The sequence below is a fragment of the Mastomys coucha genome, unplaced genomic scaffold, assembly GCF_008632895.1.
Source record: "Mastomys coucha isolate ucsf_1 unplaced genomic scaffold, UCSF_Mcou_1 pScaffold6, whole genome shotgun sequence".
Lineage (NCBI taxonomy): Eukaryota > Metazoa > Chordata > Mammalia > Rodentia > Muridae > Mastomys > Mastomys coucha.
The window spans coordinates 73,877,390-73,896,901 of record NW_022196912.1 but is presented as its reverse complement, the minus strand read 5'-3'; the positions used below and the strand labels follow the sequence as shown (position 1 = coordinate 73,896,901).

The following is a 19,512-nucleotide window of genomic DNA, read 5'->3' as shown; positions in this document are numbered from 1 at the left end:
TGCACACATCTCCACTGAAGCACACAGGCCTTAGCTGCACACATCTCCACTGAAGCACACAGGCCTTAATGAGAGACTCAGAAGGCTCTCCCCAGCATTTGCTACCAGAGGACCAAAGTCACAGGCCAAGAAACTACCAAGGAGATATTGCAAACCTAAAATTACAAAAGCTTAAAGGGTTTTAAGAATCAGTTATATACAATTCACTCTCTAAAAAATAAATTGTTTTCCTTATACACAATCTTATTCAAGCTTTCAAATTTCAAGATACCAAGAGGAAGTAGAAGGAGCCACAAAATTCCTTTTACTGGCATAGGAAACGTGATCCAAATCAACATTTTAAGCCTGTAGGTAACTTACCAAGAACTCCTGTAGCTTTTTGAATAGACAGCAAACAACCTTGCAAATAATCTGAACATATTGTCACTTAAAAGCAATTAAATAGAAGAGGACAGGACTTAACCAGAGATGAGAAAGGAAAAGTAATTTTTACTCTAATTTCAAGCATGCATTTGACTACAAGCAATCCTTGACTTATGCAATTCAACTTCCAGTGAATTAGTTTAGCCAATTAAATCCTATTTCTAGGGTACTATGCTGAGGTATAGCTAGCTGCTACCTATGTGTGCTGTGCAAATTAACTTTGTCTTAATGAATATTCTTCTCTTAATGAAATGTGATAACCCTCTACAAGAAATATCACAAATCACAAAAGTGCAATGGCAAATATGTTATGTGGCTGGTTTCAGTTGTGTTGCTATAGGTATGTATCATGACATGACATACATTTCTGTAAGTTGAAGTGTAAACACTGGTGGCATTGACTGACAGCCCTAAGCCCAAAGCTTACTGTAGACATGTAAATTTCAAAAAAAAAAAAAAAACCAATTCTGGAGTGTTCAATACAACCTCCTAGGGCTCCATGTTTGTGGCATAGTTACTTTCCCTAGACGTTTCCAGTTCAAAAACAACACAAGCTAAGCTCTTCCTGAGGTGAGCCATGGCTGGTACCAAATTCAGGAGCTGAAACATGAAAACAATTCTACATAGAGCAAACTGAGGGCCAAGAAGATTAACGAAGAGAAAAAAGGCTGCTTCCCCTGCAGCACTGAACACTGGGAACCTGGGAAACTGGTGATCTCACTGATTAAAGCCAACTCCCAAGAATAAGGTTCTAAAGTATGTGCAATGGTATTGGGTTAGCAGAAGGACCTGTTGCCTGGGAGACTCTGGAGACTCGGGGACTCAGTATGAAATGCTGGTATGTTTTATAGTCTCATTTGTTTCTGCTTCACATTTAGTTTGTTAGATCACTTACATAAGTGGTTAGAGACATTCATTAGCAGTTCATGTACTTAATGTAGCTATGGAAATACAGAAAAAGCAAGGTGGTATGGGAACATGCAGACAGGCTTAGTCTCTCTCTCAAAGTGTAAGTAAAAGTTTGGTCTCTTGAAAAGGCCCCATCAAAACTCTGTAGAAAACAACCTTCTGACTTCCATCATGATTCAAAAAGGAGAATGGGACTTTCATGTTTTGATTTTTCTACAATTAAAAAAAATGTTAATTTATATATAACATGCATATATTTAGAAAATTCTACATTTTAATCCTGTTTCATAAAAAAACACATTTTATGCTGGCTATTACTGCTATATCTTATGGTTTTTGTTTGTTTGTTTGATTTGTGACTATAAACAGATGAGCATCATAAATCTAAAAACTGCAAAATGAGATGCTTCAAAATTCACAACTTTTTAAGTGCTACACCTAGAGTCTGGAATTCCGAGCACTCTGAGATTTCTATATTTTCAGAGTTGGGATGGCTACCTGCACTACACTGCTTATTAGAGTTGGGATGGCCACTGTGGTGGTTTGAGTATGCTTGGCCCGGGGACTGGCACTATGAGGAGGTGTGGCCTTGTTGGAGGAAGTGTGTCACTCACTGTAGGGGCGGGCTTTCAGACCCTCTTCCTAGCTGCTTAGAAGACAGTCTTCTAGTTACCTTTGAAACAAGATGTAGAACTCTCAGCTCCTTCCCTAGCACCATGCCTGCTAGGATGCTGCCATGTTCCTGCCTTGATGAAAATAGACTGAACCTCTGAACCTGTAAGCCAGCCCCAATTAAATGCTGTCCTTTATAAGAGTTGCCTTAGTCATGGTGTCTCTTCATAACACTGGAAACCCTGACTAAGACTCCTGCACTACACTGCAGTCAGAGTTGGGATGGTCACCTACACTACACTGTGTAAAAGAAACACATATCAGAATAAGGTGCTAGAGAGGTTTGGTTTTTTGTTTGTTTTTTGAAGCAGAATCTTACTCTGCAGCTCTGAACAGCCTGGAAACTACTATATATACCATGCTGGCCTCAAACTAACAGAGGTCCTCCTGCTTCTGCCTTCCAGCTGCTGAGATTAAAGGTGTGTGCCGCCACAGCTGGTCCTTATTCTCTACCCAGTTAAAATAAATAAGCAAATCTCTGATAAGTGCAAGGAATGCCTGTCTTTTCCAAATGTCTACTTACAGATTTTTAAAGGTAAGTTGAGATGAAAATATAAAGGAAGGAAGGAATTTAGAGTAGTAAAAATGTTTAGACAAATGTACCTCTTCCTCCTCCCCCGGGAGGCAAAGGTGAAAGTCTGAGCGGACCCTCCAACAGAGTGGGAGGGGAGAGAAAAGCTCTCGTTTCGGATGGAGGCCGGCCCAGTGGTGAGGGACCATATGGGGAGTGCTCTGGAATAATTAAAACAGCAGATATAAATGCATGTCCAATTAGCTGTACTGAAACGTTAGAATGCCATTCAGCAACTGTCATCAGGTTACCCTACTGTCGACCCAAATCTCATCTGTGCCCTGAACACTACACGGGATTAAATAAAATGAGGAGCCTGCTGCTTTTAAAGCTTTTCAACAAATTAGTTATTAGTCAACTAAAAACATTAGATTGTATATATGAATACTCAGAACTTGAATTATCACCTTTACACATATAATACAGCTAAATATTATTCTGATGTACTTAAAAGTTTGATTTTATTTTTAACTTTGCACATACGTATTTGTCTATGTGTGGGTATGTACGTGTAAGTGGCAGTAGTCTACAAAGCCAAAGGCAGTAGATCCCCTGGAGCTGAACTTAACAGGGACCATGAGCCATTGACTCAGGTGCTAGAAAGAGAACTCAAGTCCTCTTAACAGCTGAGTCATCTCTTCAGCCCTGAGAGAGTTATGAATTCTAAAATGTGAAGGTGTTTCTGTCTGTGTTGGATGTAATTATTTTTATCTGTGCAATGCTGAGGACAAGCTACATGTTTCCAGAGAAATTTTATGTGGTTAAATAAATGCCATTTTCAGAACACATGGTACATAAAAACTAACCAACAGACAAGTCCCAAACAAAACAAAAACACTAGCTTATTATAAGTAACGACATAGGTTAAACAAAGATGCTAGCGGTGCTTAGGAGTTACAGAAAGATTTAGGGAGCATGAAGTTGGTGTGCTTTTTTTGTTTGTTTTGTTGTTCTGTTTTGTTTTTTGAAACAGTCTCATTATATGGCACTAGAACTGGATATGTAGACCAGACTGGCCTTAGCCGCAGAGACTAGCCTGTCCTTTCCTCAGAGTACTAGTGTTAAAGGTGTCTGCCACTACACCTAGATGGTGATGGCTTGGAATTATGATATTCCTTCCAATATTTCAAATGGGAAGATTTATAATATGCAAGTGCATGATTTATGTCAGAGCCAGACAGGCCATGTTCAACCATGAAACATTTTAGTAAAAGTCAGAATTTGAAAGTAAATAAATACATAAAGTACTCAGAGTCACTTTTGTATCCTTATAAATAAAAGATTCAGTTATATACGATCATGCATCCAATAAATTTCTCTGTATTCCAATGACCAAGAACTTAATCTTAATCACTCTCAATTTGTGGTTAGGCTTCCAAAGGTCAAAAAACAACAACAACAAATCAACTTAAATCTTTAGAAATTCATACTTCAAACACAGTAAGTCTTATAAAGTGTACCTGTTCTACCCAATAGTTTGCAGAAAGATCACAGCATGGTTTACGCCCCCTCAGACTCCTACACTGGGTCCACACTAATATCCCCTTATATATTCGTCCCACTCCAAACTCTGCTACTACTTGAAATCAACACTAATCTGATATTTTAGAATGTAAGACATATTTACATTTTAACGAAAGTTGATGCTCAAAAGTGATCTGATAACTTCCAGAGGTTAGAGTCCACCTATAAAGATTTCTTTTCATACCAACAGGAATTTAATTCCACTTCAGTTAAAATTACCCTTAAGATGTTTAACTCAATAATAAATGGGCAGAGATAGCAACTGCATCTTTATGGGCTAGCCCTCCCTAGAATAGTTATAGCAATGACACTTTAAACTAAGGTTGCTCTGACTTTAAGTCAGTACCTCGGGAATTTCGTGAAGAACTATGCTAATTCTCACTTTAATCAAGAAAATTTCCAAGTATTGTTAATATGTAAACAGTCACAATGTCATTCCACTTAAGTATTTCTCATTCATTGTCTCAAAAATTAGCTACTGGGAATTTTAATTAAAAGCACTGGACATTTCAAGGAGTTGACAACACTAAATATCTGTCATGAGATCTACTGAAAAGGAGAGATACCAATCATTTTTATTGCTAGCAAAACAAAACCCAGAAACTTAAAAGAGTTAATAAAATAGTTTCAAATAGAATGCTGGCTATGAAACCCAAAATACTGTTAAATGAAAATGTTAACTTACACTAATGTACACTATATATACGATATATATATGATATATAATATGTATTTCAAACAAGGGGTTTAAAAAAAAAAGACTACCTCTGCCAAATGCTGTATTTGGAACATCAAGTGCATAAGGATCTTTTTCTAAAAGTTCAAATTTAAACTCTGTTTCAGTTAATCTGCAAACAAAGAACAAACATCTCTAAGTTACTCATCCAAGAGAAACACATTTTAAGCAAAGGCCACTTCGAAAGCAGCTACTCTCACAAGCTCAACATCTGCAGAGAGAGAAGGCCGGGGGGTGCTCTGGCCACATGCCTGCCACAGCCCCACACTGACTCGGGCTGACTGGCTTCTTGTTAGAGCCCTGATGCTTGGAATTATTTGGTTCTTTAAAATTAGACTGGTGAGTGCTACCTCGCAGAGTCCACATTTCTGAAGTAGGAGAACCATTCAAGATGAACCAATGCAAATATATCATTTTATAACTAAGGAAACTGAGGCAGGGAGTTTAACTGACTTGTTCTAAATGAAAAGGCCAGGGCTAGCTACCACACAGAACTGCCCCAAGTTACCTATACTGCCCTCATGAAACTGGAAATCCCACTAAATGACTCTACTACTTTATTTTTAAACTTAGTATTTTTAAATGTCACACTGTTAAACAAATGTTATTTAGTTCCTGAACCTTACACCTAGAATAATACAACTGTCTGACTTTAATTTCTGAGCTACAAGCCAGCAGACAGGAACTAGTTTTAATGATGTTAAAAGTACAGTTTGGCAGGCAAGTCCAGAAGACTGCTGCCACCCTGAGAAAAGCATTTACTTGTCGTTTTTATTCTTTCTTTCACTTTCTTTCTGTACAACATGACTCCTAACAACAGCAACCTGAGGCTGAGACAATAAATACTTTATCCCTCTCACAGTGAAGAACGAAGAGTTCTAAGCATCACTGTACCAGAGAGACACATCCTTTTGTTCACCCGTTCTCTTTTCCGTCCACTTATACTGGTTTAATTTTGTTTCATTGGATATTTTCTTTATTTACATTTCAAATATTATTGACTTCCCCTGTCACCCCCCCCCAACAAGCCTCCTATCCCATTGCCAACCCCCTGCTTCTATGAGTGTGCTACCCCACCCTGGCATTCCCCTACCCTGGGCATCAAGCCTTCACAGGACCAAGGGCCTCTCCTCTCATTGATGTCCAACAAGGCCATCCTCTGCTACATATGTGGCTGGAGCCATGGGTCCCTCCAAGGCCCTGGGAGCTCATTAATTTTTTTTTTAAGTTACACTTTTTATAGTGTAACTTGTAAAAGCTTCTTTAAAGTGTCACTGTAGTGGCCTGAAAAAGTATTTCAAACAAATAAAAAATAAATAACTTCATACCTAGTAAAACTAACTAGATAAGAGATTCTGTGGGAACTACAATTTTTTATTTATTTTTATACAAATATCATATAACAAAGAAACTATTTCTGGCTTTTAAAGTATTCCCACATTGACACTTACTTTTGTCTGTTGTAGGCATTTTCTTTTCTTAAATCATTGAGATTTCTTTCAAGAGTCCGAGCTGCCAGCTTGAAGAAAATAACACATTTGAAAATATATATAAATAAACTTAAATCCAAGAACAACATAAATATCAGCATGATAGTATATAATATCATAACTGGAAACAGATATGAGTCTGTTATCTATTAAACTGAATACAAAACATTTTAAATTTGGAGAATTAATTTAAAAGGGGAATGAGTTTCATGCCAGCCAAAACATGAACCTGGAGTCTAACAGGTACTTGGTAATGAATGTTGCTATTTAGATACAAATCAGGGCCTAGAATTATTTGATGATGTACATATCCAATCATAAGAGGCATGCTGGCAGACAAGGTAGGGCAAAGTTATGATGTCCATAATTCTGGGAAATTACAAATAGCTTCACAGATTGCCAACAGAGGTCATGTTTCTAGTAATTAAATACAACCAGTGTATACTACACATCCATTAAGTATAGAACAATGTGGCCAGGCGGTGGTGGCGCACGCCTTTAATCCCAGCACTTGGGAGGCAGAGGCAGGTGGATTTCTGAGTTCGAGGCCAGCCTGTTCTACAAAATGAGTTCCAGGACAGCCAGGGCTACACAGAGAAACCCTGTCTCAGAAAAAAAACAAAACAAAAAAAAACAAAACAAAAAAATGTATAGAACAATGTACAAATACTATTTAAGTAGTGTGTGTGTGTGTGTGTGTGTGTGTGTGTTGGTAGTACATATATATTAACAAAGGCTAAGTATATGGTGTTCCACATGCTTTTCAGCCATTCTATGGACTCTACAGTTTAGCCACAGAATATATAAAACATTAAATAAATCAAATGCAGAAAAAAAGCTACTAGTCTATAACCATCAGCCACTTACAAGTAAAAGAAACTCAACTTTCAATTTTGCTTTTACTTAAAACTGTGAAACATACATTAGAATTGATGGTAGCCAATGAACAAACTAAACATTCACAGAAAGCAATGCTTAAATATATTTTAGTACTATCAACAAAGATTTCTGTGTAAATTATTTTCCAATATGTGATCATAAAATCAAATTTGAACAAAAATAATTACACCAATAATGTTACACCAATAACAACATTAACTAGTAAAATGTAACAATTCACTGAACTGTTTTCAAATTTTATTTAGTTTTATGTGTACGAGTATTCTGGGTGAATGTGACATAAGTGGAATTACTAGAATTATGATCTGCTTGCTGTGTGCGCACGCATGTGAGTGGAGGTGTGCCAAGAGAACAGAAGAGGGCAGCGGACCACCTGGAACTAGCCTTACAGGCCCTGTGAGGCAGCTGACACGCTCAGAACCACTCAGGTCAGCTCCTCTGGAATGGCAGCCGTGCTCTTACCTACTGAGCCATCTTGACAACCCCCAGGATTCCATTAAAAGAAATTTATAATTTATGTGATTTTATTACTAAGTACATTCAGAAAGAAAAGTACAAATAAAGTATAAAATAAAAGATAATCACTTCTCAGTGCATCCTGTGGTCTCTAATACTATTTTCATCACTAGTAAAATTAATAAAATTAATAAGAAGTGATTATTTTTTAAATACTGTCTGTATTCTACCCTAATCTAAAATGACCAGTATATTTTCTGAAAGGATTTGACAGAGGACTTTAGGAAGACTTAAAACTTACCCAATTATCATGTGCTTTTTTTTCATGAGAAATAACCTAAAAAATAAAGTTATTAAAAAATTTTTAAACAAAAAAAAATTATTCATTCCCAGTACTAAAATTTAGTGCACAAGCTATAAACTCAAGCTGCCCCAACATCTCTGAAGAAGCAGTTCTAGTATTTGAAGATACACTTTCATGCATATACATGATCTACTCTACTGAACTCTTAAAAACTGAATGTAAATTTCTATAATGCTAACAAACCACATGTGATAACCTGAGTTCCCAAGGAGCAGATGAGGAGCCCAGCATGGGGCTGCAAAGGTAACAGACATTCATCAGACTACATAATCCTCATCCCCAAAGATAGAAAAAAAAAATTACAAAAAAATTTTGTAATTTTTATTTCAAAATCTTTTTTTTTAGCTCCCTGGAACTTTATCACAGGCTCTTGAACTCCTCAGGAAGAAAAGAAGCTAGCGTCAGTTCTAGAGGGTCAAACTGTTTTAATTGTGTACACAACTGAAGTCACACACACACCTGCCCCTGGTAAGAATGAATCGTTCTTTCCAGCTCTTCTTCAAGATCCTTGGCACGCTGCCTATGAGGAACAAATAAGAAACGAGAGCACATGACTGCAAACGTATAAACGGGGGTGGTAGTGCATGCCTTTGACCCCAGCACTGGGGAGGCTGGCCTCAAACTCAGAGAGATTCAACCGCACCTGCCACTTGAGTGCTAGCATCAAAGGCACACGCCACCACCAAAGCAGGTTTCCTGTCTTAGTTTTAACCTCAATTAAGCCTTTTGAGTGCCACTGCTTGGGTGAGGCTAAAACAAAGTCACATAAGGATTTATACAACAAACAAGGTCTCACCATGTACCCTAGCCTAGCCTTGAGCAAATTTATAATTTCCTCTTTCTCCATCCCAAGTTCTGGAGTCACAGGCACATGCCACCATACTGGCCCTCAGGTTTTCATTTTCAGGATGTAAAATCCTGAGAGATTAACTCAGATGCCTGTAATCTTGGCAGAAGTCCCAGGAAAGGAACTCTTAGAAGGCAAAATATGACTTACTGCCTTTACGAAACAAAGGTAATTTCTGTTAGACAAAATGCGAACTTACTCTTCCCGGAGTAAAGAGAAGTCCCAATATGATTGACTCAGAGCGCCGCTCTGCTTGCCTCTCTGTGACAGACATCCTGTTTCCTTAGATCCACTGAGGACTGAGCCAATGCCAAGTGTGACCAGCTCACTTCATAGCACGCTTACTGAATGTTACTCTGTGTACGTTCTTCCCCATTTGAGCTGGAACTAACTGCTCTCTCCATTTCCCTTCTGCAAGACAGGGTCTCATGTAGGCCAACCTGGCTTGAAACTCACTATTTAGCCAAGGCTGGCCTTGATCTTGTGATCATTTTGTTCTACCTCCCATGTGCTGGGATTACAGAGCAGGATACTGTGCATATGCCACCACAATGGCATTAATAACTATTTACAAACTTCTTGACATTCACATAAAATGTGTCTATTCAATGTGAGACTTAAGTATCAAATCCCTAAAAAGAAAAAAAATTCCCTTATATTTTCTGAATAAATGCAAGATACAAATAAATCTCAATGAAAAGTAATGAAATAAAAAGATAAGCCATTTCACTGCTGCTGGTGGTGGTGGTGCATGCATGAAGTACCGGCACATGGGAGACAGAGAAAGGCGAATCTCTGAGTTCGAGGCCAGCCTGGTCTATAAAGTGAATTCCAAGACAGCCAGGACTACACAGAGAAATCCTGTCTCAAACAAACAAACAAACAAACAAACAAGCCAACACTACCATTTTAGTTACTGTTCCCTGCTACTGAGTTTCCCAACAAGAATGTGTGCTTCATACCTGCAGGTCTCTAGCTCCTCAGTGGCATGGCTGATTTTCTCATCTACTTTGGAAAGTTTTTCTTCTTTCTCTAATCGGTAATTTTCTTCTACTGTTAACTTCCTTAAAACAAAAAATACAACCAAAAGTTATCAAATGAGATGAGGAAGGACACTTCATATTCATCAAGGGAAAAAACTACCAAGAGGAAGTCCAATTCTGAACATCTATGCCCTAAATGCAAGGGCACCCACACACATAATAGAAATTTTACTAAAGCACAAAACACACACTGACCTTACACATTAATAGTGTAAGCCTTCAACACCCCAGTCTCACCAATAGACAGGTCATCAAAACAGAAACTAAATGGAGACACTGTGAAAATAATAGAAGTGATGAACCAAAAAGATTTAACAGATATCTACAGAACATTTAACCCCAAAACAAGAGAATATACTTTCATCTCAGAACCTCTTGGAACCTTCTCCAAAATTGGCCATATATAATCAGACATAAAACAAGCCTCAACAGATACAAGAAGATTAGAATAATCCCACGCATCCTATCAGATCACCATGGACTAAAACTGGACTTCAATAACAATAAAACAACAGAAAGCCTACATACTCCTGGGAAACGAGTAACTCTCTACTCAATGATAACTTGGGTCAAGGAAGAAAGAAAGAAAGAAATCGAAGACTTTATAAAATTCAATTGAAAATGAAGATACAACATACCCAAACTTATGGAACACAATGAAAGCAGTGTTAAGAAGAAAATTCATAGCACTAAGTACCTTCGTAAAGAAACTATAAGCAACTTGACAGTACACCTGAAAGTTCTACAACAGAAAGAAGCAAACAAACCCAAGAGGACTGGACAGCCAGAAATAGTCAAACTCAAGGCAGAAATCAACCAGTCAGAAACAAAGAGAATGATACAAAGAATCAACAAAACCAAGAGCTGATTCTTTGAGAAAATCAACAAGATAGATAAATCCTTAGCCAAACTAAGTAATGGACCCAGAGACAGTATCCAAATTAACAAAATCAGAAATGAAAAGGGAGACCTAACAACAAAAACTGAGGAAATATAAAAAATCATGAGATCCTACACTACTAAAGCCTATACTCAACAAAACTGGAAAATCTCGATGAAATGGATGATTTTACCTAAAATGGGAAGGAGGAATAGGATGAGGAAATGTGGGAGGAGAGAGTGGAGGGAGGGCAAGGCTAGAATGTAAATAAATAATTTAAAAACAAAAAGCAGAGTACTTTATTTCTTTTAATGTAGTAATACATATAACCAACTACATTTTTAAACTCACACTAGAACTGATACATCCCACAAAGCAATCGCCATACATTACTGCAAAGGTCACATGCAAAAGGGTCTGTGTATTTCTGACATAAAATTTAGCATTATAAACCCAAGATCATATTTTGCTCATTACAGTGCTACTACTATTATCTTAAGTCCCAAGTGTTTTAGCCAATATAAATATTAATAAAAACATAAGTATGTACCATTTATCAAGATTTCCTATAATAAAGCATTATGTTTGTTAATAAGAAGCTGCTAACAACTAATAAACTGTGGCTTTTTGTTTTTTGTTTTTGCTGTTGTTTATTTTTTAAGACAAAGTCTCACAATGTAGCTCTGGCTGGCCTGGAACTCACTTTGTAGACCAGGCTGGTCTCTTAATTCACAAAGATAGGCCTGTCTCTGCTTCCTGGGGGCTAGGACTAAAGGTCTGAACAATCACACCTACCCCCATATTTTTAATTGGTAGTAAAAACAAAGGATTTGGTTCCAGGCCTCATAATTATGCTAATAAAATAAAGAACATCAGCAAAGAAGGAACTATTTTTCCTGTGACACAAAAACGAAAATGCAGTACATAGAACCTAATATAGTTACACACAAGGTATCAACAGATCTCTGAGAAATGCACCAAAAATCCATTGCCTTACTCTGGACATCAAACTGAACTTATACCACCCAAGATGGCTAACATTCAGTGGGTGGCAGTGTCATAAAAGTGTCATCATATCTATAATTCATAGCTAACCAACATGTCATTATGTGTCATATGGCCATCACCGGGTGCAGGTCTTGGGAGCATTCTGTCTTCTTCAAGCTTAGGGTATGATCTCTCAGCTTCCACATTCCCTCACCATTTTGGTAAAAGGCTCCCCCGTTTACCAGCTGACCTCACAGTATTCCAGGTTTTTGGTTTTCGCTGTGTTTGTTTAGCGTTTTCAGTCATGGTGTTTTATCACAGCAACAGAAAAGTAACTACTACTGCCTTAGAGTTGAAAATGGCATCATCAAAGTAATTTCCACTGGTGGAACTTTAAAGAATCATTTACTTAAAGCAGTGCACCACAACTCCTAGGTTCTAATATTTCACTTCTTCCCGATATTAACTTTAAAAGTACAAGCAACACATGAGAGTCATAAAAAAAACATTAAGAAAATACATTTTTAAAATCACATCAGAACTGATATATCCCACAAAGCAATTTCCATACACTACTGCAAAGGTCACATGCAAAAAGGGCCTGTGTATTAAATCTGAATCTAAAAAAAGAAATCCAGAAAATTACTGAGCCAATATTATATCCTAAACAGGCAAGAATCAAATCTAGCATTTTAACCATTCTACCAACATCCTCTTTCCTACCTTGAAGAGCCAGTAGCATAATTCAATTTGAGTAGTGAGTATCTTCAGAATAGGATATATAATATTTGGGGATACAGAAAGTTGTGCTAGTTAGTTTTTTGTTAACGTCTCACAAACTGTAGACAATTGAGAAAATACTTCCCCAAGACTAAGCTGTAGCCAGGCCTGAGAGGCATTTTCTTGACCAATGATTGATGGATCCATGGGAGTGAATGTAGCACCAGAGTTGGAAGTAAGTGGGAGTAACCCACAATCCAGTAGTCATATCTCAATAGAGCATTAATATTCTCTACTACTTTTCAAATACATAGCTCATTCTATTCTAAGTAATCATAAATTGTTAATTAGCAAATACTGGGGCTACTTTTCCTGAGGATAATACAAGCTTACTGTTCTGTTAATCTCTCTTCACAAAACTTACCGACTAAACAATACACAACTTTGTTTTACGTATAGATGCTTTATTTAAAACTTGCCAGGGGCTAGAGAGGTAGCTCAGTGCTTAGGGACACTCACTGCTCTTGTATAGGCCCATGTTGTTCCCAGCACCCACACAGCAGCTCATAAACATCTGTAACTCTAGTCTCAAGGGACCCAACGCCATGGTCTGCCCTTGGAGGGCACCAGGCACACATGTCACATAGATATACTTGTAGGAACTTACACATGCACAGAAATAGAAATAAATATTTATGGGCTAGAGAGATAGTCCAGCAAGTTAAGAAAGAGCACACACTGTTCTTGCAGAGGATCTGAGTTCAGTTCCCAGGACCCATGTATAGTGGCTCATAACTGTAACTATAGTTCCAGGGGGAATCCAACACTTCTGACCTCTGCAGCCACCAGCACTCATGTGCACAGACCCACACACATCTGCATAACTTAAAATAATACATTCTAAAAAATAAATGAATAAAAACTACACTGGTGGCAAACACCTGTAATCTATGCACTTGGGAGTGAAAGCAGGAAGAGCAGGAGTTGAACATCATTCTTGACTATATACCAACCAGGTCAAGCCAGCATGGCAGCACATGAAACAGTCTCACAAAATAAAAGATGTTTTATTTTATATATATTGTAGATTTCCTAACATTAAACTCACAGACAATGGCACCGTAAGTTATACCAAACAAAATCTATCTGATATGTGGTATTTTCTACACAAAATACATCATGGCCTTCTTCCCATTAGGAACACTCAACAGCACTCAAGCATATGCTTGGGTCTATGTGAACAGTTAAGTCACCAAATAAATGGCTCTCAAACACTGTGGCGCTCAGTAACTGCAAGAAGGGTACTTGTTTACAGACTGAGAACTGAAAGAAGTTGCTGTGTTCATCCTCAACTGGGAGTGCTCACTCTGGGAAACTCAAATCCTTTCTCTCTCTCAGCATATCCATGAAAGGCCATGAAATCTTTGTAGGAACAGGCTTTTTAATGTTACAAACAAATTCTATCAAGAGACCAACTTTACATCCAGAATGTATGAAGCATAAGGACTTCCAACTTTCATTAACTTCCTAAAGGGAAATGAAAGTCTGCTAGCTTTCATAATGAAAAGTCTATGCTCTAATTTGTACTTGGAAATCTGCAGTCTCCAGATCAGGACCTCAGGGGTCTTCTCGCTCCCTCCATCTGGGCATCATCATGCATAGGTACAGTCTAACATCAATAGGTAAGCGTACTGAGGACACACATCTGTATGTTCAACAAATGTTGACAGGAAACCTACCATTTTCCTCCAGTTTAGGCACTGGGAACATATACAAAAATATGGTATTTCTCACAGAGTTTAAATTTATTAGCAGGTAGAGGGCACACATTATGTTCAGGTATTATTGTTTTAGTTAGGGCAGCCAAGGAAGCATTTTAAGATAACAGCTGAACCTAGACCCAAATAAAACAAAGGATCAAACTATACAAACACAGATGGGGAACAGCAACTACTGAAGGCAAAAGAAGCATGCATAAAAGATCTTAAGATACAGATGTGCTTGACACAACAAAACTCAAGAAAGTCAGTGTCCACAGAGAGCAACAAAGAAAGAGAATCAGAATAAGCTACAGAGATAGCCAGAAGGCCAGCTATAGAAGGCACTGATAGACAAGATGAAGTTTTGCATTAAATCTGTTTAAATGTACTTAGGGGCGTCCAAGAAGGACAAGGTATGGAACCACAAGTCATGTTTTCAGTTACTCTGTGATCACAGAGAAAAGACAGCACAGGAAGTTAAGGTGCTAAGATGACACTCCTGAGGCCACTGTGACAAGCCAACTACTGCCAATGGCACTTTAACCAGAGCAGTGGCAGAGGGGAAATGCCATCATACTAAGGATAGAAAAGCTGAAAAGACGAATATGGGATACAAAGGCGGCATGTTAGGATGACTTGAGCGGCTGCCTGAACATAAGGCAAATGACATGGTCATTTATTAACTAGGCCAAGGAGACTGAGCCAGACTAATTTGCACAGGAGAAACGAATCAGTTTTACACACATCAGGCAGTTCCATCCAAAGAGATCACTCAGATTCTCTGAGCCCACTTATCACTATTAGTTTAAGGCAATAATCTGATAACTGTTTACTAGACATTAAGGAAGATTTGGTGAGATAGCTTGGAAATTCAAACACCATTTCCACTTTCTTCCATGAAGAAAAACTTGTTCCAAGATCAAATAACATTCTTAAAAGTGAATAGTGCAATATAGCTGAGAACTTCCAATGATCGTAAGCTTTAAGGCCATGAATATATAACACTTAGTTTAGAGCAGCAGTTTTAAACATGTGGATCAGGACCCCTTCAGGGGCGCACATCAGAGATTTACATTACAACTCATAACAGTAGCAAAATTACAGTTATGAAGTAGGAACAGAATAATTTGATGGTTGGGGTCAGCATACCATAGTGTATGAAGGCCACAGCACTGGGAAGGCTGAGAATCATTACTTTATAGCCATTTCACTTGCCACTCAATGGAATTACCCAACCCTTTTTTGTTTGTTTGTTTGTTTGTTTGTTTGTTTTCGAGACAGGGTTTCTCTGTATAGCCTTGGCTGTCCTGGAACTCACTCTGTAGACCAGGCTGGCCTCCAACTCGGAAATCTGCCTGCCTCTAAAGGCGTGCGCCACCACCACCCGGCTTACCCAACCCTTCTTACCTGTGAAGTTTCATTTCATTTTCTTGGTACAGCTCAGTTATTACTTTCAGTTTCTGTTGAAGTTTCTGTCTCTCATTTTCAACCTGTGTCTTTTCTGACTGCAAAGACGCTTGTTTAGACTCAAGACTTTTGATATGCTCTAAAGAAATTATTGAAAAGTCATAAAGGAACAAAACTAAAGGAACTTCATGAAAATAAACCTATTAAAAATAGACAAGATTAGGCATTCCCCTGGGTGATACCGCTGTAGACAATTACTAAAGAAACGAAACAAAACAAAACAAAACAAAACAAAACAAAACAAAACAAACTTCCTCCAGCAACAACAGAAAACCTGTGGGATGTTTTCTTTGCCGAATTGCTTTTCACTATTTAACTGAAATGCTGCACGCACTATTTTAAATAGCTAATACTATTACTATGAAGATCTCCATAATCTTCAGCATCCTAATTCTAACATCTGATTCTCAGTGTGAGAGGTGGAAGCTTCTGAAGGAAGGCTGTGAAGACGAGAGCTTCAAAGGCAAGCATTTCCGCTCAGCACTCCCTATTTCGCATGCTGCATATCTGTTCTAATCTAATGAACACATCACCTCAGTTACATTAAGTTCAGGCTGGTGGAGACAGCTGAGTGGCAGAGCACATGCCTAGAATGCACAAAGCTATGGCATGTGCAGTCACTAGTACCATAAATACCCAGCCCTATTATTTAAGCCAAAAATTTTATAGCTTAGCTATAAAATTTTATAGTTTATAGTTTTAGCTGATAACAAATGCTCATTTCCAGTTTCATGAGAGACCATGTCTCAAACAAGATCAAGACTGGAAAGAATACCTCTCTTGCTATCTTACCCTCCTGCTTTTACTCTTACTCTTGCCTCTCTTACCTCTTATTCTCTTGCTCTTATACTCTTGCCCTCTTGTTCCCCCTCTCTTCCCATTCCCTTCCCCCACTCTCTCCATGTAGCCATGGCCAGCCTCTGCTTCTCTCCTCTCTCCTTCTCTCTGCCTTTTTACAATAAACGTCTTTAAAAAAAGAGAGAGAGAGAGACTGGAAAGAATAATAATGACTTTAACTTTATTACAACAGCTAAGCTACCTAAAAGAATGAACATGAAAATGTGAAGATGGCAGACAGTAAAGTACTAGCCACACGAGCATGCCTGTGGCCCTATATTCAAAGTTAACCAGGGCAGACATTTGAATATGACCATACATTCTTTTCAGATATAAAAAAATGAATTCTTCTCTAACAAAATAAGACATGACATACTAATTTTTAAACATTCCAAACATAACTGACAGAATTTATTTTTCAATGTGAACACTATCAGCAAAATTTCTTAATGTTTTCAATACAAAAAAATTATTTTTATAGATCCAACATTACTCCCACACATGCTAATAAACTGTGTGTGTGTTTGTGTGTGTTACACACATTAAAATAGACCATACTAATTCCCCAACTGAAGTTCAATTTCACAATTGAAAAAAAATCATAAATGAAAATGTTCAGTTAACATTAGAGGGGCATTCAACACAGGTTCCTGGATGTCCTGAAATCAATTTGATACTTTTAACAACTAAAACTATACCGAACATATAACACTATGTAGTGGTTTGAATGAAAATGGACCCACAGGCCCACAAGTCCATAGAGAGTGGCAGTATTAGGAGGTGTGGCTTTGGTGGAATAACTGTGTCGCTGAGGGTAGGCGTTGAGGTTTCAAATGCTCAAGCCAGTCCCACTGTCTCAGTCTCTTCCTGCTGCCTGCCAATCCAGAAGTAGAATTCTTAGCTCTTTCTCCAGCATCATGTCTACCTGTGTACGGCCATGTTTCGCACCATGATCACAATGAATTAAACCTCTGAACTGTAAGTCAGCTCCAATTCAATGCTTTCCTTCATAAGAGCTGCCATGTTGGGCTGGTGAGATGGCTCAGTGGGTAAGATCACCGACTGCTCTTCTGAAGGTCCTGAGTTCAAATCCCAGCAATTACATACATGGTGGCTCACAACCACCGGTAATGAGATCTGATGCCCTCTTCTGGTGCGTCTGAAGACAGCTACAGTGTACTTACTTATAATAATAAATAAATTTTTTAAAAAAAAAGAGTTGCTGTGTCATGGTTTCCCTTTCACACTAAGACACACTGTAATTCACAGTCTTACATGCTTTAAAAATGCCTTTACCAATAACAGAAAAACTCAAAAGCAATTCATTCTCTTTAGGAGATAAACTCATTGAGAAGAACCTTACCTGTAAGGTCTTCTTTTATTTGATCCACTTCAGATAACTGAGTATAAATTTGATTTCTTTCTCCTTCCAAGGCTTTTAGAGAAGCATTTAACTTTAAAGAAGGAATGAAGAAAAAGCAATAATCAATTACACAACATACACACACACACACATGCACACACACACACACACACACACACACACACACACACACACCCAGTCTCCCGATCCACCCCACACTGCTCTACAGCTGTTCTGACTCAGCTGACATAAGCAGCCCTCACACTACATTATCTAGACTTCTCTTACAAATTACCTAAGGACAGGAAGAAGGAATATACCAGAAGAAAAGAAAGCTATTATTTACTTCATAAGATAGGACATGGAGCTAAGAAAATAATAAAACCAGAAAGAAAAACAACACACAAAGGGAACTATGAAATAAATAAACATTTTTAAAGTATTTTTAATTGAAGGAATTACTGTAGAACTTGAAATTTTCTAAATTCTAAAATTATGTGACTTTCTAAAGTTAATATAAAAGCAATTAATTTCTCAGATAACATTATATGGAAAAAAGTAAAACCATCTTTAAATTAGTTACTAAGGAAATATAGATTTAGGGGCTGGAGAGATGGCTTAGAGGTTATGAGCACTGACTGCTCTTCCAGAGGTCCTGAGTTCAAATCCCAGCAACCACAGGGTGGCTCACAACAATCTGTAATGGGATCTGATGCCCTCTTCTGGAGTGTCTGAAGACAGCTACAGTGTACTTACATATAATAAATGAATAAATAAATCTTTTTTAAAAAGGAACTATAGATTTAATCCCTACTCTAGGCCCTCTTTCCCATCTTTGGATTTATAATACAAACCTTAGCTGCATAAATCAGCTTCTTCAAGGCTCCCTTTGGCTGATTATCTAAGTGAAACATGAAACCATAATTACTGAAGACATCCAAGTAGACTCATTACCCCCTCAGCTAACCTTACAAGCCCTCTTCTTGCCACAGTAAACAATGTGGAGCTGCGCTTAGTATGCCTGCCTGCAATCCCGGCACTCCAAAGGCTGAGACAGGAGTATTACCATGAGTTGAGGCCAGCCTGGACTACAACTTGAACTACAGTGAGACACTGTCTCAGAAAAACACTAGCTAAAATAAAAATAACAGTTTGTGTAAGGTAGAGTGATCTAGATCTACTCTCAGGAAGCTAGACCTTAAAAGCAACCAAAGTACGAACTACACAGTCCCATAGGAACTCAATATTCACCTAAACACTGGCCACAGACTTAACTACTCTTGGATTCTTATGGTATCCAACGTATTAGTGAAATAATAGCTCCGAGTAAAGTAATATTAAGCATAAATTCTATTATAAAACTATTTCTTACATGATAAGGTATATATGGAAAAGTAGAAATATAACTTCATTATAGTTCCACTTCTCTGTTTTAGCAGTAGCCTGGGTAAAATACTATCCACTCTCATCACCTCAAATAGCTAGATTTTCTAGTAAATCTTTCTTCACCTCCTCAGAGCTTTGTCCTGGGTGTCACATGTCGCTCCATTACAACAATTTTTT

The 19,512-nt window shown here is 37.9% G+C and overlaps 1 protein-coding gene across 14 annotated transcripts in view; it reads right to left on the bottom strand.

Annotated features, from left to right (window-relative positions):
• Mia2 (MIA SH3 domain ER export factor 2) overlaps positions 1 to 19,512 on the bottom strand; it is an 89,029-nt gene that overhangs the window by 10,638 nt on the left and 58,879 nt on the right. For 11 of the 14 annotated variants that reach the window (XM_031357895.1, XM_031357896.1, XM_031357898.1 and 8 more), the window contains 9 exons: positions 18,804 to 18,850; positions 17,950 to 18,040; positions 15,690 to 15,828; positions 9,855 to 9,956; positions 8,505 to 8,565; positions 7,983 to 8,018; positions 6,287 to 6,354; positions 4,865 to 4,947; positions 2,608 to 2,736 (listed from right to left, as the gene is read on the bottom strand). In XM_031357895.1, the coding sequence (XP_031213755.1) occupies positions 2,608 to 2,736; positions 4,865 to 4,947; positions 6,287 to 6,354; positions 7,983 to 8,018; positions 8,505 to 8,565; positions 9,855 to 9,956; positions 15,690 to 15,828; positions 17,950 to 18,040; positions 18,804 to 18,850 (756 nt within the window). The remainder of the gene's footprint in view (positions 1 to 2,607; positions 2,737 to 4,864; positions 4,948 to 6,286; positions 6,355 to 7,982; positions 8,019 to 8,504; positions 8,566 to 9,854; positions 9,957 to 15,689; positions 15,829 to 17,949; positions 18,041 to 18,803; positions 18,851 to 19,512) is intronic. The other 3 variants (XM_031357907.1, XM_031357906.1, XM_031357908.1) reach the window with 1 other exon arrangement.